This window comes from Sciurus vulgaris, assembly GCF_902686455.1.
Source record: "Sciurus vulgaris genome assembly, chromosome: 1".
NCBI classification, from domain to species: Eukaryota; Metazoa; Chordata; class Mammalia; order Rodentia; family Sciuridae; genus Sciurus; species Sciurus vulgaris.
The window spans coordinates 121,347,344-121,370,846 of NC_136461.1; the positions used below are offsets into that span (position 1 = coordinate 121,347,344).

The window sequence follows — 23,503 nt, forward strand, 5'->3', positions numbered from 1 at the left end:
TACTTTCAACTGTGCCCTGTTCACAGTTCTTTCCTTCTTTCTTCCTAGGGGATACATTTGCCAAGGACTCTGATACCTGGTTCATCTTGGCCCAAATCGCTGGCCTCTGCAATCGGGCAGACTTTAAAGCTCATCAAGAAACCCTGCCCATAGCTCAGGTGTCAGGCCTAAGGGGGAAGAGGTACCTCAGTGTCCAGGGTATCACCTGTCCTCTTCTCCCAAAATCTCTTTCTCACCACTCAGTGATTTCCCCCAGACACCCCCTTCCCCACTCTGCCCCTCTCCTTCTGGTCTCAGGTAAGCCCCGTGCCCAGGTGGCATGTGCCTGGGGTTGACTATATAAATCCATCCTGGCAGCGGGAAACAACAGGGGATGCTTCTGAGTCAGCCCTCCTCAAGTTCATCGAGCAGTCTTACAGCTCTGTGAAGGAGATGAGAGAGAAAAACCCCAAAGTAGCCGAGATTCCCTTTAATTCTACCAACAAGTACCAGGTACAGAACCAACAAAGGTAGGAGAATGGTGGTGAGGGATGGGTGAGGAAAGGGGAGCTTGGCCTTTGCCTTCAACTTCACCTCTGAGCAGTGGGATAGCTCAGGAGAACCAGCATACCGATCAGATGAAGTGGCAAAAGCTGGTTGGTGGAAGTCATGTTAGAGTCACATGTGACTGTTACAGGGAAGTACCTGTGTCTACTATGAGATTTGTCACTGTAGAATAAGGTTGTGCTTGCAAGGTATTCTATTTCATTAGCCATCAGATATTTCCATTTACTCCATGCCTGCAATTCTAGTGGCTGCCATCAGGTAGGTGATCAGGGGTCTCTGATATTGTTGTGAAGTTTTTCATTTCATAGGAACATTTTGATCAGTTCTACAGGGAGAAGTAAACAATAGAAAAGGATAGGCTGAGTGAGGGACAGTCATGGCACAGACAATAAAATCCATAAGGGACAGGAAATACAGTACTTCTTGCCAAGTGAGAATCCTGGCAAATGTTGAAGAGAGGGTTCCAGTAGAAAGCAGGGAAAAGTGGCCTTACCCTGATGAGAGCTCTCCTAGTTGGTTCTGGGTTCTATGGACACTATACTGACTTGTTTGGAGGAGCAGGTTCCCCAACTCTCTGTAAGGCCATTCAGGTGTGGGTAATGGGAAATGAGACTCACAAACCAGTCGTGTATTTCTGTCTTAAAAAACACATAATAGCTACCCAAGAGGCTGGAGTCGGAGGATCACACGTTCCAGGCCAAACTTGGAAACTTCTCGAGACTGTCTCCAAATTCGAAAAAATTTTAAAAGTCAAGGATATAGCTCTGTGGTAGAATGCCCCTGGTTTCAATCTCCAGTACCATAAATAAATAAATAAATAAATAAATAATAGTGATAAAACAATATGATCTATGTAGATTTTTAAAACCCCAACTTATCTATATTTTCATATTAAACACTGAGCAAGTAAAAGTTATACAGATCCATATCCTTCCTGATTGGTTTTAGTAATTGTAATAAAATAGGTCTCCCAGGCCCAAACTGCAAACTTTATTTCCGTTTTTTTCCTGACAGTCGATGGCCTTGCTAACCAGACAAGAATTTTGTGGCTTGGCAGGGCCTGAGTAAATCCTTTGGAAAAAATTAAATACCTCTCCCTCCAATATGATTCAAAATAAAATCAAAACATATTCACAACAATGTTGGTATGTCCAACAAATAAGCATTGTTCCCTAAAATGACTATTAGCTTCTTCTGAGCTACTGAATATCAAATTCAAATGGCAGGACAGTCCTCAGAGGTACACCACATGTGATAGGCCAGTCTTCTCTGGGAGGCTCTGAATTAGCTGACTCTGTTCTTTGTAAGGAACATCTTAGTCTGCTGGTCCTTAGCAAAGCTTGGTTTATCACCCCCACCCTCCCAGATGGAAATGATATGAAGAAGATTTTCTGCCCTGATATTTCTAGGTTTCTCCCTACATCTTCTCTATCTGTAATCTTCTGTCAAGATGTGATTTTTGCCAGGTGTGGTGGTGTATGCCTAAAATCTCAGCAACTCAGGAGGCTGAGGCAGGAGGATCACAGGTTCAGGCCAGTCTGGGCAACTTAGAAAAGTAAGGCCATTTAAAGGGATGTAGCTCAGTGGTACAGCACTTGACTAGCATTTGTGAGACCCGGATTCTATCCCTAGCACCATGAAAGAAAGAAAAAAGAAATCAAAATAAAAAGGGCTTCAGGTGCAAAGTTTTGTTGTTTGTTTGTTTGTTTGTTTGTTTGTTTTTGTGACCAAGTTACTAACTTCAGTAGTTCTTGCTCTACCTCTGGACCTTTCAACTCATTCAACAAATATTTATTGAGCTCTCAGAAAATTAAGCTTTTAAATCCTTTTATAGCTTTCTGCTTAAACATGGGTTTTCCTGCTAACTGCTAAAGCATATTTTGAGCATTAACTGAACAGTCTCTAACTGAATGGTTGTAACCACATTTTACACACTGGTTTTCCACCCTGCTTGTCCTTTGAGAATGCGGTCTGGCCTCCCCCACGCTCCCACAGTTCCTTTCAATGGGCTGACTTTGTTCCCAACAGGCAACATAGCAAGCATTTCCTATCAATCACAAGAGGAACCCCAGAGAGGGTTACTTTTCATACATCAGAGATCAAGAGAAAATGCAAAATCTAAGCTGATCGTACCGGTCTCTCTCCTGCTTGCTGTAATCTCCTCAGGTTCACCACAGGAATATGCCCCTTCCCTGCCCTACCTCACCCTACAACCCCCTCTAAGTATCCTGACTTCTCACCTTTAAGACAGTAGCTAGAGGACCTGGATGCCTAGCCTATGGTGTTCCACAATTTTAAAATTTATTTCTTATTGTTATTTATATGTTCATTTATTTTTGTGATACTGGGGATTAAATCAGGGCTTCCAGCATGCCAGGCAAGTGCTGTACCATTGAGCTATCTCCCCAGTCCTTTTTATTTTATTTTGAGACAGGGTCTTGCTAAATTGTCTAAGCTGGCTTCGAACTTGTGATCGTCCTGCCTCAGCCTCCTTAGTAGCTGGGATGACAGGCTCAGAGTGTTTTTCACAACCATCTCTCAGAAAAACTCACTGAAACAGGCAAGGCAGGACCTTTTTCACTTTATGGAAGAACGAAGGTTTTGCAAGGTCAAGTAGACTGACCTGAATTCATGAAGCTAATAAGGCATTCATGCTGGCCCTAGAACACAGGTCTTTGGACTCATTTAAAGTTTTCTCTCCTGCCTACTTGGCTATGTTTCTTTGCCAGCTCTGCTATTTCTGCTCGTGAGCCATCCAATCAGCAAGGAAGCAGGAGGAATGCAAAAGTGCTCCTCATAGAGTTCTAGTCTATCTGGATGTGGTGGCCCATCCCTCTAATCCCAGCTACTCAGGAGGCAGGAGGATCACAAGTTAAAGGCCAGCCTTGGCTACTTAGTGAGACCCTGTCTAAAAGAGAAAGAGAACACTCACAGAGTGCTTCCTGTAATGGAGATTCACGTGCAAATAATACCAGTGTGGGGGTTCCTGGAAAGGGCAGCTGGGCTCAGCCTTAAGTCCAATTTGACTAGGGCAAGGGGACCAAAGGACATATGGCATGTGAAACATGTTGCCTAATTTTTTTAACTTTCAAAACCTTCCTCTTGGGCCAGGTGAAGTGACACATGCCTATAATCCTGACAGCTCAGGAGGCTGAGGCAGGAGAATCATGAGTTTAAAGCCAGCCTCAACAACTTAGTAAGGCCCTAAGCAACTCAGTGAGAATCTGTCTCTAAATAAAATAAATAAATATAAAAAATGGGCTGGGAATGTGGCTCAGTGGTTAAGTGCCCCTGGGTTCAATTCCCAGTACCTAGGAAAACCTTCCTCTTGGATTTTGCCCTTGACCCTGGTTCTCCCCTCCTGTCCCATCACTACTTCCTCTCTTCTCCCTAGTTGTCCATCCACTTGCGGGAGGACAGCTCCCAGGGCCATGTACTGCTGATGAAGGGTGCTCCTGAGAGGATCCTGGAGTTGTGTTCTACTTTCTTCCTGAATGGGCAGGAGTACCCAATGGATGATGAAATGAAGACTTCTTTCCAAAAGGCCTATTTAGAACTAGGAGGCATGGGGGAACGTGTGCTGGGTGAGGAGCTGTGGAGGACCCCCTGGAATGAATGGCATGGAGATGATTGTTTGTGGGGTGAACAGTCTAGGATGTTGGGGTGTGGAGGATAAGGGAAATTGATGAATGACTACTGGTCTCCTGTCTCTCTCCAGGATTCTGCTTCTGCAATCTGCCTAGCAGTTTCTCCAAGGGATACCAATTTAATACAGATGAAATAAATTTTCCCATGGACAATTTGTGTTTTGTGGGCCTCATATCCATGATCGACCCTCCCCGTGCAGCTGTGCCACATGCTGTGAGCAAGTGTCGTAGTGCAGGGATTAAGGTAAATAAACACCTGGCCACTCCAGAAGACCCTTATCTGTCATAAGTTGGAGCAGTTAGTAGAAAACGTTGCACAAGAGTAGGGCTTAATTATCTTAATTTAATTAATTTCTGCCTCCTAGTGCTTATAATTTTGTTGTTGCTGTTATTGTTGTTTGGGAGTGTTTGCTTGTTTTGTTGAGACAGAATCTCACTATTAACAGGCTTATTTGGAGCTCATAGACTCAAGTGATTCTCTTGCCTCAGCATTCCAAGTAGCTTGGACAACAAATGTGTATTATATCTGACTGGGTTTATGATTTTTAGTCTTGAGATATCTAATATTAAGTTCTCTCTGTAGCTAGAATTCTATATTACAATGAACATTAAGAATCACTGGGGAAGCTGAATAATCTAGGCTACACCCAGACCCATTAAATTAGAAATTCTCAGGATGGATCCCAGGCACCAGGCATCTCTATTTTAAAAAACTTTCTTCAGAACCCCAATGATCGAGAGGCTGAGGCAGGAGAACTGTGAATTCAAAGCCAGCCTTGGCAACTTAGTGAAGCCCTAAGCAACCCAGTGAGACCCTGTCTCTAAATAAAATACAAAAAAGGGCTGGGGATGTGGCTCAGTGGTTGAGTGCCCCTGGGTTCAATCCCCGGTACCAAAAAACAAAAACAAAAACAAAAAATCCAAATCCATTGAGCAGACAAATTTGAGAACAAGTTTCCAGCATGTGCTTCTCAAACACATATACATTTGAATCATTTAGGGATTGTTTTGAAATGCCGATCCTATTTCCTAGGTCTAGAGCACCTGGACATTGTACATTTTAAACACGCTCCCTGATGCTACTGTTGCTGCTGGTCTGTAAACTTGCCCTAGGAAAAGCAAAAGGTTAGAGGATGTGTTATAAATACACTTCTGGGATGGGTGGTAAGCGGTGAGGCTGGAGCAGGCAAGAGCGAGATGAGATTTGCAAGCTAGGGGGACCTCAACGGGTCTGACTCACAGTGAGCAACTGTCTTAACTGGTTTATGTCCAGGAATAAAAGCCAGAAATGAAAAGGATTCCAAGGATGAATCTTAGCTGCAAAACAAACCTAGTGATGAGAAGTCCTCTTTGGTCAGGGTGGGCCTTGGACTTCATGGGATGATAGCAATAGAATTCCTCTAATTCTGAGATGCTATATATCCCACATTTTCTGAGTCAAAGACTCAAATACATATTCACAGATTAGATATTGACACCTTTCCTGTCCATACCTTATGTTTTTCATCACCTACATATTCTGGGATGAAGGGAGGGCAGGTTAGCACAGAGGGGTTTGAGGTATTTAAGATGGATTAGAAGTTCTCTGTTGGATCTAGATTTATACTAGACATCTGACTATTGGCAGTTTGTCTAGGGGTCAGCTGAGGCCACGCTTAGTTCAATGATTGGTCACTAGAGTGAAAACCGAAGAAAGGATGTTGGAAATTATTGTGAATGAATTCTCTAATCTCTACAAGGTTTTCTGAGGTAGTGTTTTGCAGAGATAGCATTGGCATGGCACATCTGTGTAGAACCAAATTACCTCTATATTTCCCCATAGTTCTATAAACTACCAAATCACTGGGAAGATGGGGTTGATTTGAATTTTCTAAGCTTTGGGCTGGGTACAGTGGTACATGCCTATAATCCCAGCAACTCAGGAGGTTGAAGCAAAAGAATCTCAAGTTGGAAGCTAGCCTGGACAATTTAACAAGATGGTATCTCAAAATAAAAAATAAAAAGATCTGGGGATGTGGCTCAGTGATGAAATGCCTCTGGGTTCAATTCCCAGTCCCCCCAAAATAAATAAAAACAAAAAGGGCTGAGGATGTAGCTGGTTGGTAGAGTATCCCTGAGTTCAATCCACAATACAGAAAAAAAATTATAATTTTTAAAATCCTATTTATGATGGGAGTCTTCAAATGAGGAATCACATTGTGGATGGAGCCTAAAATGTATCTCATCTGGGAGTTTATGCATCCCTTTAGCAAGAAGAGTTACACTTGTGCTGACAGGTGAGGAGGCCCTAACAGGGAACAAAGGGGTAACAGGATGTCTACCAAATCAGGATGTTGTCACAGCCTGAGGCAGTCAGCGCATGATGGTCTGTGAGGACTCTGAAGGCGGAGGTGAAGCAGGAGGCCTCAGTGCTTTCTGGCCAATTGTTGGCCACAAATTTACAGGTCCCCACTGCAATTTCTTGGCCTCTTCTGGAACCTAAACTGACAAATTTGGCAGAGACATTGAGGAATTGAGAATCATTCCCTCTTCCTTACAGGAAAGTATAAGGCATCTGTGGAGTGCTAACAGGGAGGACAAGGTGGAGTGAACACATAGGAGCTGGTCACGCAGGCTAGATGGATCCCTAGGGGTAGTTCTGGAGTGGTGCTGATGCTGAGCTGATGAACGATACAGGACTGCTCAAGAAAAGTGGCTGGATCATGTTTACATGACAGCAAGGTTTTGACAAGGAGATGATTAGGGGACTGAGCTTCCCAGGTAGCCCTGTGCTCACAACTTGAAAATAAAAGTGATTTTTAAAAATTAAAAAATGTCTTGAAACCCTAGCAACTTGGGAGCCTGAGGCAGGAGGAGCACAAGTTCAAGGGCAGCCTTGGCAACTTAGCAAGACCCTGTCTCAAAATTAAAAAATACAAAGAGGCTATGAATGGAGCTCCAAGGTAGAATGCCCCCAAATCCAACCCTCAGTACCATAAAAAAAGAATAAAACAAAAATGTTCCCATTATATATCCTGTATGAAGACATTTGGCCATTCCAAGGAACCTGGCCCCCTCTAAGAACTACAACTAAGCATTCATGTTGTTGTGAGAGTCTATGGTTTCTTTACCAACACTGGAGAGTTTTCCTCAGATAGGTCTAAATCTGAGGGAAGAGGATGGAAGGGGAAGGAGAGGGCAACGAGGAAGATTGAGTGGGAGCATCAGAGGTATAGTCAGCACCAAGAAGTTAGAAATGAAATACCTTTAGTACTTTATGAATTCTGGAAACTACTATATGCCCTTTACCTCAAAGGGAGCCATTTTCTCTAGAACTGTGCCTCTGTTGTATGAATGCCTCTCAGTGCTTGGTGGAATCATGTCCCAAACTCACTCTTGGGGTGATTGACTTAGAATTACTATTTCTCAGGTTTGGAATGGTATTGCTGGAAGTTATGAAGAACAGTCCATTTAAAGGATCAAACTGGGTTAGATGCTAAGAATATATGAAGATGATACCAGACCTTGTCCAGTAGGTCTTGGGCACAACTGATGAGCCACTGGGAAGCTTGCATGGCCCTGTTTGAACCACATTTAGAGGACAGACTTTTGTCCCAGGTCCTTACCTGCTATCAGGCACTCCCACTGGCCAAGCTTGTGAGGATCCAGTGTCCTACAACCCACCAGTATACTTAACATGGGCAGTCATGGGTTACAGCTCAGTGCAAAGGACAGCAAAGGACTGCCTGTGGTTACCACAGCCTCGTTAGCACATTGTTGTCTTCTTCCAGGAAGTTGGGGGTGCCAGTATGGAATGATGAGGTCTCACAAAGCCCTGATCCTTGGGGAATGCTCCTGCAAGTCTTACTTCCATACTTTGAAAGCAAATGGAGTGAACTCTGCAGGATCTCCATTCCTGAAAGCAGTGGACAATTTAGTCACAGTCAGATGGTTTCTTCCTACCTCCCATTAGAGCTTGAAAAATTGTGCACCTGGGAGGCATTTGTAGTTCCCAGGGTGCCCATCATTCCTTCATTCCCCCAGTCCAGGGTTATCTGTGGATGCCTTACTATATGCTGAGCATTGTGCCAGGGCAAGAAACTTAACAAGCATATCACCCTCACAGAGCTCTCAGTCAGGTGCAGAGAGAACAAGTGATTACCACATGGAGAAGCGATAGTGCTGAAATGTGGAAAGAACAGAATGCCACCAAATCACAGAGCATGAGCAACTCATCTCTGGATGGCAGTGGGACAGGACTAGGTACCAGTTAGCCAAAACTGAGTTGAAACTTAGGGGCAGGGTGAGGTAGTGGGACAGAGAGAGGAAGGAATAAGGATCTGAATGTACTTAAAGCTCTGCTAGGCAGGTGGGTTATTCCAGACATTCTTTTATTACCACTTGTTCTTTGCGTAGGTGTTCCTGTCTTGGTGCTTAAGGAAGCAAAGTAGCTTCTGGAGAAATTAAATGGAATTTTGAATATAGATATACACCCAAATCTCTTGACTTATTCCTGGGAAATCTAGAACCTGAATCATCGTGTGTTTTATAGTCTGCTAGTCCTGACTCATTCCCAAGGGTTGAAGTCACAGAAGCAAGGTGTTTGGTCTATTGGGAATGAGCTAATAAAACTCTTATTGAATGAAAGCAGAAAGCTATTATTCCTGGGAGAGCCAGAAGGAGGATCCAGGGTTTCTCTGAAAATGATTCCTCTTCCTTCCCCTCCCCCAATCAGGTAATCATGGTAACAGGGGATCATCCCATTACAGCCAAGGCCATTGCCAAGGGTGTGGGCATCATCTCAGAAGGTTCAGAGACAGTAGAGGACATTGCTGCCCGGCTTAATATCCCTGCCAGCCAGGTGGATATCAGGTGAGACCCCTTTAGAACTCAGATCTGCCATTTCCCTCCATCATTTGTCCCACCCAGATCCCACTTTCTAAAGTTTTTGAAGTCAATTTCAGTTGGTAGGATTGTGGGGTTTACACATTACAAAGGAAAGTATAATAAGGAAATAACCAAGGGAATATGTCAGTGAGTCTTCAGAGGAAGCAGGAAAAGAAAAAAGAAGAAGAAAAGGAGGAGTTGTCATAAAGGGAAAGGGGATGGAATATGTCATTTGGGAGATAGTGAATGCTGGGGACAAGTGAGGAGACAGAGTTGAAAGAATCAAGGAATTTAGAGGAAGGTTGTTTAGAGGGCACCAGCACCATGGTGATTTCCAACAGTTAGAACTAGCCTTTTGAAATTCTCTCCTGCAGGAATGTCACAGCCATTGTGGTGCATGGCTCAGAGCTAAAGAACTTGAACTCAGAACAGCTTGACGAGATTCTCCGGAAACACACTGAGATTGTGTTTGCTCGGACCTCTCCTCAGCAGAAGCTCATCATTGTGGAGGGATGCCAGAGGCTGGTAAGGAGCCCTGGAGAACCTGGCAGAAATCATGAGGCAGAGTCCAGCCCCAAACCAAGCAGGGGGACCTGTGGATTGTTCTAGAAAAGACTCCACAGTGACCTTTGGTTTGGGGTTTCTCTGTGGGCTTACATATCTCAGGGGAGCAGGAAAAGGAGGGGCTGAGACTCCTAGATCAGGCTTGAGTCCATCAAGAAATGGGATTCTCACCTTTAATCCTAAGCTATTGGGAGGCTGAGGTGGGAGGAGTGTGAGTTTGAGCCCACCTTGGGCAGCATAGCAAGACCCTGTCTCAAAAAGAAAAAAAGAAAAAGAAATGAGGTGCTGAAGTCAAACCGATCTTTGGGGCTCGTCCTAAATCTGCATTCATTAGTGTGTTCACTACCTCTTTCTGGACTTCCCCAGGGAGCCATTGTGGCAGTGACAGGTGACGGGGTGAACGACTCTCCAGCGCTGAAGAAGGCGGACATCGGTATCGCCATGGGCATCACTGGCTCTGACGTCTCTAAGCAGGCAGCCGACATGATCCTGCTGGACGACAACTTTGCCTCCATTGTCACAGGCGTGGAGGAGGGTGAGGAGGCAGGGTGCCCAAGGATGGGATTGACCCTTAGACTCAGCTAGGTGTTGGTGTACATGACCTCATTTCCTTTGCCCATCATCTAATCTCCATGGTCCTGCATAGACTGAAAAAAAAAAAAAAAAATCACTGTATCACAGTATTTTGCAAATTAGAGTCCATCTAAGTATCAATCTAAGTAGCTGATACTTAGAACATCACTTTTTTTGTGAGATTGGAAGAAAGTTCAGATTTGCTGGGAGACTGGGACTCTGGTATAGCATGGTATCTTCTTTATCCTATCACTGGGATTCAAGTGTGTTTATAGCAAGATGTAGCTATACCCCATACTTCACGATCTCCAGCAGGGTCCCCTAAAGAACTTCCTGCTGGAATGATGGTGACACATCAGAAGAGGTTGGAGACTACCTATGAATTGACTTCATGAACCCTTAATTGGGCAACATAGCAAAACCTCTTTCCCAGAGAATTCTGAGAGAATTTCACAGAGAATTCTGATGAGAATGCCCATTGGTGAACCAGAAAACTCCAGAATGCTGAATCCCAGCCTCCCTGCTCTCTGCCTGGAGCTCTCTTACTAAAATATGATGATCCCTGTAATCATGATTATCTGCTGGGTGCAATGAGGTATCTGTAATCCCAGCTTCTCCGGAGGCTGAGGCAAGTTAGAGACCCTGTCTCAAAATGAAAAAAAAAAATTTAAAAGAGGGCTGGGAATATAGCTCAGTGGTAAGCACCCCTGGGTTTAATTCCCAGTACTAAAAATAAACATTAAAAAATATAGCAGGGAGGGATTACAATCTTTGAAGGATACTCAGAGAAGGACTCAGCAATCTTGCAAGGCAAGAGGAATAATGCTCAGAGGGATAAGGGGTGCCCAAGGTCATAAGCTAGTTATATCAGAAAATGAGATCCAAACCTCGGCCTGTCCCAGATTTGGGCTCTTTCCAATTTAGCCTTAGTCCTTTAAAGTCTTTAATACTGGCATTCTCAGACATTCAGGATTAACTAGGCCCAACCCTGCTTAATTTTCAGAGATCAGATAACATTAGCCATTTCGAATCCAAGAACAAAGAGTACACAGTGAGGGCATGCTAATAAATCATGATTCTAATTAATAGTCACACAAGAACTGTGTGCAGTGGTGCATGACTGTAATCCCAGCAATTTGGGAGTCTGAGGCAGGAGGATTGCAAATTGGAGACCAGCATGGGGAACTTAGCAAGACCCTGTTTCAAAATAAAAAAAATAAATAAAATAAGGACTGGGACTGTAGCTCAGTGGTAGAGCGCCCCTGAGTTAAATCCCTGGTACCACATAAATAAATAAGTAAATAATAGTCACACAATTGAGAAACAAAACTGGGACCACCAAGGTCTCCCTTGAACTACCAATCTTTTTATAGACCATGACACTTCTTTTAGTGGTCTCTGTCTAGAAGCTGGTAAGTGGGAGGTGTGTCCTTTCTCTGTGGTTCTCACAGAGAGTTCACTGTCCTCCCCAGGCCGCCTCATCTTTGACAACCTGAAGAAATCCATCGCATACACCCTGACCAGCAACATTCCTGAGATCACCCCCTTCCTGCTGTTCATCATCCTCAGTATACCACTACCACTAGGGACAATAACCATCCTCTGCATTGACCTGGGCACTGATATGGTGAGGATCCAGCTGGGACCCAGCTCTCGGAACTCTTGTGAGATAGATCAGGAGTAGGAAATGTCCATGTCAAGTGACAGGGTAGAGCTGGAGTTACTTGTGAGTTTCCTTATGAACTTTGGGGCCCTATCATTTCCACTCTCCAGGTTCCAGCTATCTCACTGGCGTATGAGGCAGCTGAAAGTGACATCATGAAGAGGCATCCGCGAGACCCAAAAACTGATAATCTGGTGAACCATCGTCTCATTGGCATGGCTTATGGACAGATTGGTGAGCCCAAGGAGTGAGGGGTGAAGGGAGAAGGGAGCAATTACCCCTGCCTGGCCATTTGAGCCCTCTCGGTTTGGAAGTCTGGGAGATATGTTTTCAACAACAAACTCTAAAAGGCCCTGGGGACACAAGGAGCTGTTGATCGCTGATCTGCCCATCTGCCCTTGACTTAGAGTCCAGTTCAAAAGGAATATACATAAGATGATAGCATCTTTCCATGGGCTCAGTAACAAGCACAACATAGCCCTAACATGTTACAGGAATAAACAAACAAACAAAAAACAAGCAAACTCACCAATTATGAGATAGTCAGAGAGGTTTTATGGGGGAAATAGAACTTAACTTGGCATTGAAGCATAGTGCTTATCCTTGGTACTATATGGTCAGGGGACCAGCAGAGAAGGGATGTTCACATGGTATGCCTACAGAAGAGTAAATAAACCAGCTTTCTGGTGCTCTTAGTCTTCATAGAAAATAAGACTGCAGATATAGGAAGCATTTATATTAGGGCCAGACTTGAGAGACATTTGAATGTCATTGGATGTCTTTGTTCTTGCGTTGCCACAGTGGAGTGTTTCAGATAGTAGTGTGAGGGATGAACAGGGAAGAGATTCAGGATGAGAGAGATCATCCCAATACCTGGGGAAGGAGAGATGTAGAAAAAGCATAGACTTAGCAATCAGACCTATATTTGAATCCCAATTCTACCACCTACTGCCTGAATGATCCTGGACAATGACAATCTTTTCTGTGTTTCAGTTTTCCCATTTATGAATTATAGACAATAGTTCAGAACTGGTGTGAGGATCATGTCCACAGGTGCATACACAGTGCACAGCCCTGTAGTTAGGAGGCAAACATTAATGTGAACCAACACTGTAGTCCAGGCACGGAGGACAGAAGTTTTGACTAAGGGACAGGCAAAGGGCAGATGGCAGAGATGTAAGAAGAGAATAAAACTTGGTAAGTGTCCAAATGTCCAGGAGAAATGGTCAAGGAGGAGTTCAGTCATCACTAAATAGAAAGAATGAACAAATTGCCTCCAAAGTCCTTAATAGTCTTAATATTATGTGATTCAAAAATGACTCTGGGTTAGAGTTCAGAAACAAATGTCAGCGTTTGGCAACAGTCACACAGGGATGATAGGATAAGAAGGTTGGTGGCAAGAATCTTTTTTTTAAAAAAACATTTTTTTTTACCATTTATTTATTTATTTTTATGTGGTGCTGAGGATCAAACCCAGTGCCTCACACATGCTAGGCAAGTGCTCCACCACTGAGCTACAACCCCAGCCCAAGTACCTTCATTACTGCATAGACATACCAACCCAGCCAGAAGTAAACCTCTGCCCCTGCCCTATTCTTGGTCTGCCTTTTGGGGTCCTCTGAACCAGTTTCCTCAGTCTTGTGACTCTTTCACAGGGATGATCCAGGCTCTAGCAGGATTCTTCACGTATTTCGTGATCCTGGCTGAGAATGGCTTTAAACCTTTTGATCTGCTGGGCATTCGCCTGAATTGGGATAATCGATTCTTAAATGACCTGGAGGACAGTTATGGGCAGCAGTGGGTGAGTAGACAGGGTGGAGTAGTAGAAAGTGATCAATAAGAATGAGGAAGGGACAGGGAAGGCTTCTTTTTTTTTGGTACCAGGGATTGAATCCAGGGGCACTTAACCACTGAGCCACATCCCCAGCACTTTTTTTATGTTTTATTTAGAGACAGGGTCTCACTGAGTTGCTTAGGGCCTTGCTAAATTGCTGAGGCTGGCTTTGAATTTGCAATCCTCCTGCCTCAGCCTCCCAAGCCCATGGGATTACAGGTGTGCACCACCCAGCTGGAAGAGCATTTTTGAAGGGTGGTAGAAAGGAGGCCCCAGACAGGGTTGATACCTCATCTCCAGTCCTGTCTTAGTGATATAACGTTTGACCACATTTCCAACCATAACAGTGAACTTCTTCTCTGTTTATAATGACCTAATTTCTGATGGTTTCTACTGTCTGTCGTGTATCCTTACCTTCCTGGTCTTTTTGGCTCCTTTGGAATTGGAGGTCTTGGTCATATCAACTTCATCTGGACCAATTTCTGTTTTTCCAGGTTATAACCAGAATTTCCCCCAAATGAATGCTAGGTCCTCTCCTGTTTCAATGTTTCCCTCCATAAGAGTTCAAATAATATGACTTAAAATCTGAAAACCTATATTCTTTGTATATTCCTTCCTCATTGTTCTAAACTTCTTTCTTCTTTTTTATTAATACAGTATAGTAATCTTCTACTTATAATAATCTTCCCTTATATCCAAGATGAATGAGGCTCAAACTGAAGCCTTCTCCCCATTAATATGTGTCCAAGAATTTTAAGAAACTTGCTGTTTTTTACAATTGGTACCTTATAATTATACATAATGGTGGGCTCTATTGTTGCATATGCATACCTATACACAATGTAACAATATACTCTGGGCAATGTTATTCCCCAGTATTGCTTTTGTGTGTGTGTGTGTGTGTGTGTGTGTGTGTGTGTGTGTGTGTGTGTCTATGGACACTCCCATTCCAATTCCTAAGACCATAAGACACATGACACCAATTATCACAAGAATTACAGCATCACAGAGGATGTGTAGTCTATGATCTGTAGTCTATAAGTGAGGAAACTGAATCTAGAAAGTGTAATGACTTGTTCAGTGTCCTATAAAGAATCCCTAGAAGAACTGGACTAGAAATCTGAACTGTTGATGCCTGTCCTGCACTTTCTCACTTCACCATGATGCCTCCAAACTAAGCTAATTGCAGGTTTCTCAAAAGTCTATTCAAATTCGACTTATTGGAACGATGTACTTCATACACATTGGCTTCTAAAGTTTAACTGTGGTTGGGTGTGGTGGTGCACACCTGTAATCCCAGCAACTCAGGAGGTTGAAGCAGGAGGATCACAAATTCAAGGTCAACCTGGGCAAATTAGTGAGACCCTGTCTCAAAATAAAATGCATATATACACAATGGAATATTACTCAATCATAAAGAAGAATGAAATGATGGCATTTGCAGGTAAATGGATGGAATTGGAGACTATCATGCTAAGTGAAATAAGCCTATCCCAAAAAACCAGAGGCTGAATATTCTCTCTGATATGAGGATGCTAACACACAATAAGGGGAGGGAGGGAGGGAAGAGTAGAAGTTCATTGGATCAGACAAAGGGAAATGAAGGGGAGGGAAGATGGATGGGAATACGAAAGACAGTAGAATGAATCAGACATAACTTTCCTATGTTCATATATGAACACATGATCAGTGTAACTCCACATCATGTACAACCACAAGAATGGGAAGTCATACTCCATGTATATATGATAGGTCAAAATACATTCTACTGTCATGTATATCTAAAAAGAACAATTTTTTTAAAAAAGATAAAATGAAAAGGGCTAGGGAGGTAGCACAGTGGCAGAGTGCTTGTCTACATACACGAGGTCCTGGGTTTAATTCCTAGTGCTGTATAAACAAAACAAGAAAGGATGGGAAATTATGTAGGTGAGAGAGATGACTACAGTGAAGGACAGCTGGGGCCTGAACATGCTGACTGAGCTTATCTAAGGTCTTTGCTTGGATCCTCAGTTTCTAACCTTTGTTTCTAATCATTTAAGGTTTTTAAAATTTTTCTCCAAGTTCATCCATATCTCATGTGGTTTGATATGTAGTATCTCATTCTTGTGTGGTCTTATATATTTTCAAATTCCTTATTTTATATATGAGTTATTTTTAAATATGCTTTAAAAAAAAAAAAAAAAACCAGTCTTTTTTCCCCTCCAGTCTAATTTAGATGTACTACTTCTGGGTTCCTGCAGCCTCTTATGATCTCTCTTTTATAACCTATTATAGTACTGGCATAATTAGCATATTTATCTCTCATACTAGACTCTAATAAATTCTCTTTACAGTACTGGGGATTGAACCCAGAAAGATTCTACCTCTGAGCCAGGTCCCTGGCTCATTTTTTTGTTTTGTTTTGTTTTCTTGAGATAGGATCTCACTAACTTACTGAGGCGGGCCTTTAACTTGGAATCCTCCTGCCTCAGCCTCCCAAGTCTCTGGAATCACAGACGTGTGCCCCTGCACCCAGAGTCTCTAAGTTATTTATGTGTATAAGAAACATGGAATGAACAAGCAAATGTCTACTATCCACCACTGTCTAGTGCATTCCTTTTCCCTCTGTATTCATATTGCCTTCTGGTCCACCTTCCTTTCTGACTCTGCTGTCCTAAGTTTGTCATCTTCTAAACCATACTTCTTATTAATTTAGTAATTATTAATCAAGTCATGAACTGTACACAGGGAGGGAACACAAAGATAAATAAGACCAAATCTTTCTTTCTTTTTTCCCTTGGCTTAAACCCAAGGCCTTGTGCAGGCTAGGCAAGTGCTGTACCAGTGAGCCAAGTCCCCAGCTCCCAGGTCCTTGTTCTTGAGGACTGTTACTTGACTGTTCCTCAGTCAAGTAAGGAAAGCACATAAACAAATCATAATACATTATAAAAAGTATAAAAGCAGAGACAAGTGGAGTTCAAAGAGAGAGAAACTAATTCAGCCTAAGGGTCCTGGAAAGCAGAAGAGAAAAGAAGCCTTTGGGTTGTCTAAACACCTCTGACACTGAGGTGTCGCTCTGCTGCCCTCCCCCAGACCTTTGAGCAGCGGAAGGTGGTGGAGTTCACGTGCCAAACGGCCTTCTTTGTCAGCATCGTGATCGTGCAGTGGGCTGACCTCATCATCTGCAAGACCCGCCGCAACTCCGTCTTCCAGCAGGGCATGAAGTGAGCACCCACCAAACACCCAAACACCCCCCAACTCACACAGAGACAGACCATTTTCCCCTGCCTTTTCTCCCTTGTCTCCATAACAGTCACAAATGTTCTTCCCAGAAACAAGGTTCTGATATTCGGGATCCTGGAGGAGACACTCCTGGCAGCTTTCCTGTCCTACACTCCAGGCATGGACCTGGCCCTGCGAATGTATCCACTCAAGTGAGTGAAAAAGGGATTCAAGCAGGGATTCTCCGGGCACAGGGAGAACATGTGAGAGGAAGTGAGAGGAAGGGTGTGTTTGAACAGGACAGTCACCAGCTAGGGGCTGCTGGATAAATGGGGCTACACTCGGTCACTTAAGGAGAGAGTCATCGGTTCTCTGATAAATAGATCTAATTTAGGGAGGTGTTAGAGACTGTGCCAAGTGATCACAAGCCACGAGATGTGCAAATTTAGCAGACTTACCAGTGTTTAACTGAATGGAATCTTTTATTACATTGATGTGTGGCATAGTTGTACAAAAATGCATATTTCTTAGAGTTGAAATAACCACAAAACAGCATAATCTAGGCTTAGCTAATTGCGTTGTATTAATGCACAAATATATTTTAATGTGTACAAAATGAGTAGACAAAATAAAATTCTTACTACTTGATACCTTTTCTTGGGAAACTGTGGTGTTTTTGTTGTTTATTGTACTGGGAATTGAACTCACTGGGCAGCCCTAACGTTTTTTGTTTTGTTTTTTTGGAGATAGGGTCTCACTGAGTTGGTGAGGCTGGCATTGAACTTGCAATGCTCCTGTTTCAACCTCCCAAGTAGCTGGGATTACACACATGTGCCTCCACACCTAGCTTATCTATAAAGTCTTAATAATATACACCTGGCAGCGCTGGTGTATATATACCACAGACATAGGTCTGTGGTAGAGCTTGTGCCTAGTATTTGTGAAGTCCTACATTTGATCCTCAACATGCAAATAAATTACTAAATACGCACCTGGCAGAATGTTGAGAAATACACAGAGAAATGGATATAAAGCACTGAGCATGCTTGGGTCACGGTAGATGCTTTGTTAACAGTAGCTTGGGCTGGGGATATAGCTCAGTTGGTAGAGTGCTTGCCTCGAAAGCATAAAGCCCTTGGTTCAATCCCCAGCACTGCAAAAAAAGAAAAAAAAAAAAAAAAAAAAAAACCCAGTAGCTTTACTCTTGTTGCTATAATGTCAACATGGAAGTAATAAAAAATGCAGTTGAACATTATCTGTGCTTCCACATACTCTGTATATACCTTAACTATGGTACTTACCACCTAATATTGTGGTTCTTTATTTTGTGTGTGCATTCACCCTCTTTTTTCTGATTCTCTTGATCTCTTTGAGGCCAAAGACTATCATGTAACCATTTTCATTTCTCCAATACCTAACAGAGATGCAGATTAGATATATAACTGTAGTTCAATGAATGGGTAAACAAGTATCAAAGTTTATACTCTGTCCACGTGTGGAGAATGAACCAAGGCTTAAGCCTACACTCTCCAATACAGCAGTCACTATCCATGTGACCCACACTGAGCTCTTGAAATATGGATAGTGAGCCTGAAGAACTGAATTTGTAATCTTAATTTCAATTCATTTAAAGTTAAAAACTAAAGCAACATTAAATATTTGTCTATTAAATATGACTTCATTATTTTGGTTGGACTAACTTCCCTATAGCCATTGAAAATTTAGTGTCTGAATTGAGATGTTCTATCAGTGTAAGATACCTACAAGAGTTTCAAGACGGGATCAAGTGTTCACTATCTCATCCATAATATTTATATTTCTTATATACATGTCAACATCATAATATTTTGGATATGCTGGATTAAATAAAATTATTAAAATCAATTTCACCTGTTTCTTTTAACTTATTTTAATTTGGCTATTAGAAATTTTGAAATTTCACACATGGCCAACCATTGTATTTCTATTGGGCAGTGCCATTGGTTTAAACTATCTCTTTTCTTCTTCGTCTTTTTTTTTTTTTTTTTTCGTAATAGGGATTGAACCCAGGGGGCAATTTACCATTAAGCTACATCCCCAACCCTTTTCATTTTTTATCTTGAGACAGCACCTCTCAATACATTGCTTAGGGCCTCACTAAATTGCTAAAGCTGTCCTTGAACTTGCAATCCTCCTGCTTCAGCCTCTCAAATTATTGGGATTACAGGCATGCACCATCATACCTGGCACTTTTTTATTTTGAGACAGGGTCTCACTAAGTTGCTGAGGGTGTAGGCCATCTCTTTACTTTGTCACCCAAGAGAACAACTGTGGTCCTGATTCAACCCCTTCCCAAGGTGCGTCTTCTTGGTCTCCAAATATAGAAGAGACACAGGAAGAAAAAACATGTCCCTGATTTTGCAATATGGAGTAATATATACATACACATACATATATATATACGTACATAATATATACATATATATATATAAATAATCATATGCGTGTGTGTGTATATTTTTGGGGGTGGGGCAGGTACCAGGGATTGAACTCAGGAGCATTCAACCACTGAGCCACATCCCCAGCCCTATTTTGTATTTTATTTAGAGACAGGGTCTCACTGAGTTGCTTAGTGCCTCGTTAAATTGCTGAGGCTGGCTTTGAACTCACAATCCTCCTGCCTCAGCCTCCTGAGCTGCTGAGATTACAGGTGTGCACCACTACACCTGGCAATATTTTTTGTTGTTTATTTTGTTTTCTTGGCAGAGTATTTCCACATTAGATGTCTGAGGATTAGCTCAGATAAGCCCATCTCACTCCAGCAACCTCCCCTTTGTTAAGTACAAGATCTAGAGTATACAGGAAACAAAGGGAACCTCCCTCAGCAACTCCATGAAAGTCAGCAGATAATCCCTATGTACACTGCATGTACCTCTGAATAGCACATTTACCATGTTGTCACTGGCTTTTTATATTCTCCTCCTCTCCATTCCCAATCACTAACCCCCCAGACTCTAACCTCCTCAAAGGTGGGGATCAATTGTGTCTTATTTATCCTACTGTCTCTGGCACAGACTCAGTCACATGTGGGCACAATACATGAAACTCACTACTCCCACACACTGTCCTCTGTGCCTGTTCTTCTCTGGCCTCTGTAACTTCAGCCACTGACCAAATCTTGCTCTCTACAGGTTAGCCTGGTGGTTCTGTGCCCTTCCCTACAGCATCCTTATCTTCGCCTATGACGAAATCAGAAAATTCATCATCCGTAAACATCCTGGCGGTGAGACTTCCCCAGGCCTTGCTCTAACTGAGGGGTCACCAGTCCCCTAACAAGCTCTCCCATCAGGGCCAGTTTTCAGGACACACTGGCATTCCCCCATGTCACTTTGCTGTGCAGGACCCCAGCCCTCTTATCCTTGATTCTACCACCCTGTTCAGTAGCATGTTCCAGGCCACAGGCCTCCAGTCTTCTCCTTGGTCTCCCTTCTGCCAAGCCCCCATGTTGCCTCCCTGCTGCCTTCTCACGGTTCACTCTGATCTCTTCTCCTCCACAGGCTGGCTGGAGAAGGAGACATACTACTAAACTCAGAAGAGGAAGACTTCACCTGATAGAGGGTTGTCTCGAGAGCCAGAACTATGAGATGGACACAACATCTGAGCGAGCATATGAGTTGAGGGCAGAAGATACTAGGATGCATGAGAGAGAAAGGCAATCCTGGGCGGAATGAGGGCATCATGGGTGGGTTTAGGGGAATCCCAGCCTGCATCTGTTTGGAGCCCAGCAGGGAGGGACATCGTCCAGTAGAATCCAGTCGCCAGTCTGGAGAGTAAATGTTTAGAACAGCTGTCACCAAGCTGAATGTGTTCCATCTGATTTTTTGGGAGTGGGGATCCCTACATCTTCAAGTGGCCTGAGTTAAGGTTGGAAGGGAATCAGAATCAAGCATCCTTGCCCCTCGTTAGCTCCCCCCCCCCCCTTTTTTCCCCTGAACTGGAAATTGAACCTGGGGACTTGTGCATTTTAGGTAAGCACTCAACCACTGAGCTACATCCCCAAACCATATCCCCCATCTTAAAGTCACTCTCTGTCCCCTGGAGAGCAAGGGACAAATGACTGTCACCAAAGTTCAGCTGTGATTAGAGATTGGAAGAGGGAGGGTAAGAGAGGATCAGATGAACTGCACTCTCTTAAAAGGGTCACAGCATGCATATACACCCCCATACCCACAGCTGGTGAGGCCACTCATCTAGTCCCTGCCTTGGATTTCCTCAGACTAGCTTATGAATCATGGAGTTGTAACACTAGGAAAGACCTTACTTCACCAGGCATGGTGGTGCATGCCTGGAATCCCAGCAGCTCAGGAGGCTGAGGCAGGATGATCTCAAGGTCAAAGCCAGCCTCAGTAATTTAGGGAGGCCCTAGGTACCTTGGCAAAACTGTTTCAAAATTTAAAAAGAAATAAATGACTGGGATTGTGGCTCAGTGGTTAAGCAGCCCTGGGTTCAATCTCCAGTAACAATAAGAAAAAGAAAAAAAATAGAAAGGAAGGAAGGAAGAAAGGAAGGAAGGGAGGGAGGAAGGGAGGGAGGGAGGGAGGGAGGGAGGGAAGGAAAGGGAGACCTTACTTCACCGGTGAAGAACCTGACATTCAAATAACTTGGGAATTGTCACATGGTGAAGGAGGTCTCTTCTCTGAGGCAGACTGATGGCCCCTGCCCTGTGACCCTGTCATCAGAGCATCTCAACCCCATCCCATCCCACAGCGTGTCTTCTCTGATGTGGCCTTGAAATAGAGGCTTCACACTTGTTAGACAAGTGCTCCACCACTTATGTCCCCGGCCCTAGGCCCAGGCCTTTTGGTGCACTAGTCTCAGTTGAGTGACAAGTCCCAGGGAGCCTCTCTCCTGCCCACTCTCCTCTCCAGTTCCTTCCTTCCCTCTTTTCTCCCTCGCTTGCTATTTCTGCTCTGTGAGCCCCTACACTTGGTCCCATGGTTCAGTTCATCCTTGGCATCTTTCAGAGTAGAAAGTCTCAGCAGGGTGACACACACCTGTAATCCCAGCAATGCAGGAGGCCAAGACAGGAGGATCACACATTCATGGACAGACTGGACAACTTTAAGATCCTGTCTCAAAATAAAAAGGGCTATGGGTATATCTCAATGATAGAGCACCCCTGGGTTCAATGCCTTGTCCTGAAGGAAAAAAAGAGTGAAGCGTTGGGTCCACCCAAATACAAAGCAAGACAGAAACACTAAGGAAAGCTAGGGGGAGTATCAGCTGTTACCAGAAACAAAACCCATGCATTAAGTAACTGCATACGAGGCCTGGCACTGGGACAAGGGCTATACAGACACCCAATAGTTCAAGCAAATGTATTCCTACTAAACCACCCCATTTCACTGATGAGGAAACAAAGGTCTGTCTGATTCCAGAACTTGTGCCTATAACAACTATTCAGATTAGTCTTATAGTAAGGGCTGAGTTGAAATAGAAATACAAAACAAAACAACATTCAAAAAATAGGATGGTGGAAGAGGAAAGATTGTGGATGGATCTGGAGGATGAGGGGCCATGGGCTGGCAAAGAGAACACAAATCCACTGTACACAGAGAGCCAACCTCTCTTCCCCTCTACCAGCCCCTCCTCAGGCTCTCTCTTCCAACACAAGGTCTCCTAGGGACAGGGCTATATCAGTCTGGGGTCCTTCCCTGACTGCTGACATGGCTGAACCAGACTCTGGAAGATGGAGGGACCAGGAGGTATGTGAGTGAGCTGGGGAGGGGGAGTGAAGAGGGGCTGGCTCCTCAGGTTTCAGTAGCGGGAGCTTTGGGTGTCTGGTGGGTTAAAAATACAGAGGCCCCAACTCAGGGTCATTTGATATCAGTGACTGAGGCGTGTTAAATCCAAGAGCCTGAAGGCAAGGGGCCTGGAGGGAAGGGGACTCAGTAGAAAATAGAGAGCCAAGCATCAGGGAGAAAGCCGGGTGGCGGGTGCAGGAGCTGGAAAGAGTAAGGGTAGAACTAGAGCCAAAACCGGCAACCCCAAAGGAGCAGTGACTACAGGAGAGGAGGAGGAGGAGGAGGAGCAGGCCATGCTCACCACATAGTCCTGTCTCATGCCCTTGGGGGTACAAAAGGTCCCGTTGATCATGGAATAAGTCTAATGTCCCATTGTCTCTCTCCAGATGTTTTCCCCTCCCCACAATGCTGCAGAAGTAAGAAATTGGGGCTGGTCATCATCTGGGTCATCTACTTCTGGGCAGCCCTGCCCCTTGCTCGCCACCATCTTGGCTAGGGTTCTTGGCTGTAGCACGTCAGTTGCTCTCCTGGGAGAGCCGAGATGGAATTCGGAGATCTCTTCAGTTGTAATGTGCCATGCTTGAGCTAGATCTGGCCTCTCCTGCTACTGTGACAGCTGTCCCTATTGGACCCAGTCCTGCCATGCTCTTGAGATGTTCTGTGGCCTTCCTTACTTAGCTGTGTAAGGTCTGCCCCATGGCAGTATGCAAAAATTATCCTGCTAATACATTTCCATGCCCCTGCCTGAATGCAAAATATATATGGTCCTTCCAAAAATGAGAGACACCTTGGGAGTGGGGTAGGGTTATCTAACTTTGATCTG

General features: G+C 43.8%; 1 protein-coding gene and 1 long non-coding RNA gene across 10 annotated transcripts in view; one reads left to right on the forward strand and one right to left on the reverse strand.

The window, feature by feature from the left end:
* The window catches only part of LOC306642493 (sodium/potassium-transporting ATPase subunit alpha-4), a 32,272-nt gene extending 11,443 nt beyond the window's left edge, over positions 1–20,829 (forward strand). For 2 of the 5 annotated variants that reach the window (XM_079108236.1, XM_079108239.1), the window contains 12 exons: positions 49–158; positions 358–492; positions 3,941–4,130; positions 4,265–4,437; positions 8,908–9,044; positions 9,434–9,584; positions 9,990–10,158; positions 11,669–11,823; positions 11,970–12,093; positions 13,515–13,660; positions 16,769–16,899; positions 16,989–17,872. In XM_079108236.1, the coding sequence (XP_078964362.1) occupies positions 49–158; positions 358–492; positions 3,941–4,130; positions 4,265–4,437; positions 8,908–9,044; positions 9,434–9,584; positions 9,990–10,158; positions 11,669–11,823; positions 11,970–12,093; positions 13,515–13,660; positions 16,769–16,899; positions 16,989–17,226 (1,859 nt within the window). In that variant the 3' untranslated portion in view covers positions 17,227–17,872. Of the gene's footprint in view, positions 1–48; positions 159–357; positions 493–3,940; positions 4,131–4,264; positions 4,438–8,907; positions 9,045–9,433; positions 9,585–9,989; positions 10,159–11,668; positions 11,824–11,969; positions 12,094–13,514; positions 13,661–16,768; positions 16,900–16,988; positions 17,873–20,067; positions 20,160–20,433 lie in introns of those variants that run through there. The other 3 variants (XM_079108238.1, XM_079108237.1, XM_079108240.1) reach the window with 3 other exon arrangements.
* The window catches only part of LOC306642972, a 34,354-nt gene continuing 20,983 nt past the window's right edge, over positions 10,133–23,503 (reverse strand). For 4 of the 5 annotated variants that reach the window (XR_013758761.1, XR_013758762.1, XR_013758763.1 and 1 more), the window contains 4 exons: positions 18,199–18,311; positions 17,890–18,050; positions 12,389–12,732; positions 10,133–10,270 (listed from right to left, as the gene is read on the reverse strand). This is a non-coding gene — a long non-coding RNA (uncharacterized lncRNA). Of the gene's footprint in view, positions 10,271–12,388; positions 12,733–17,889; positions 18,051–18,198; positions 18,312–19,119; positions 19,249–23,503 lie in introns of all 5 variants that reach the window. The other variant, XR_013758764.1, reaches the window with a different exon arrangement.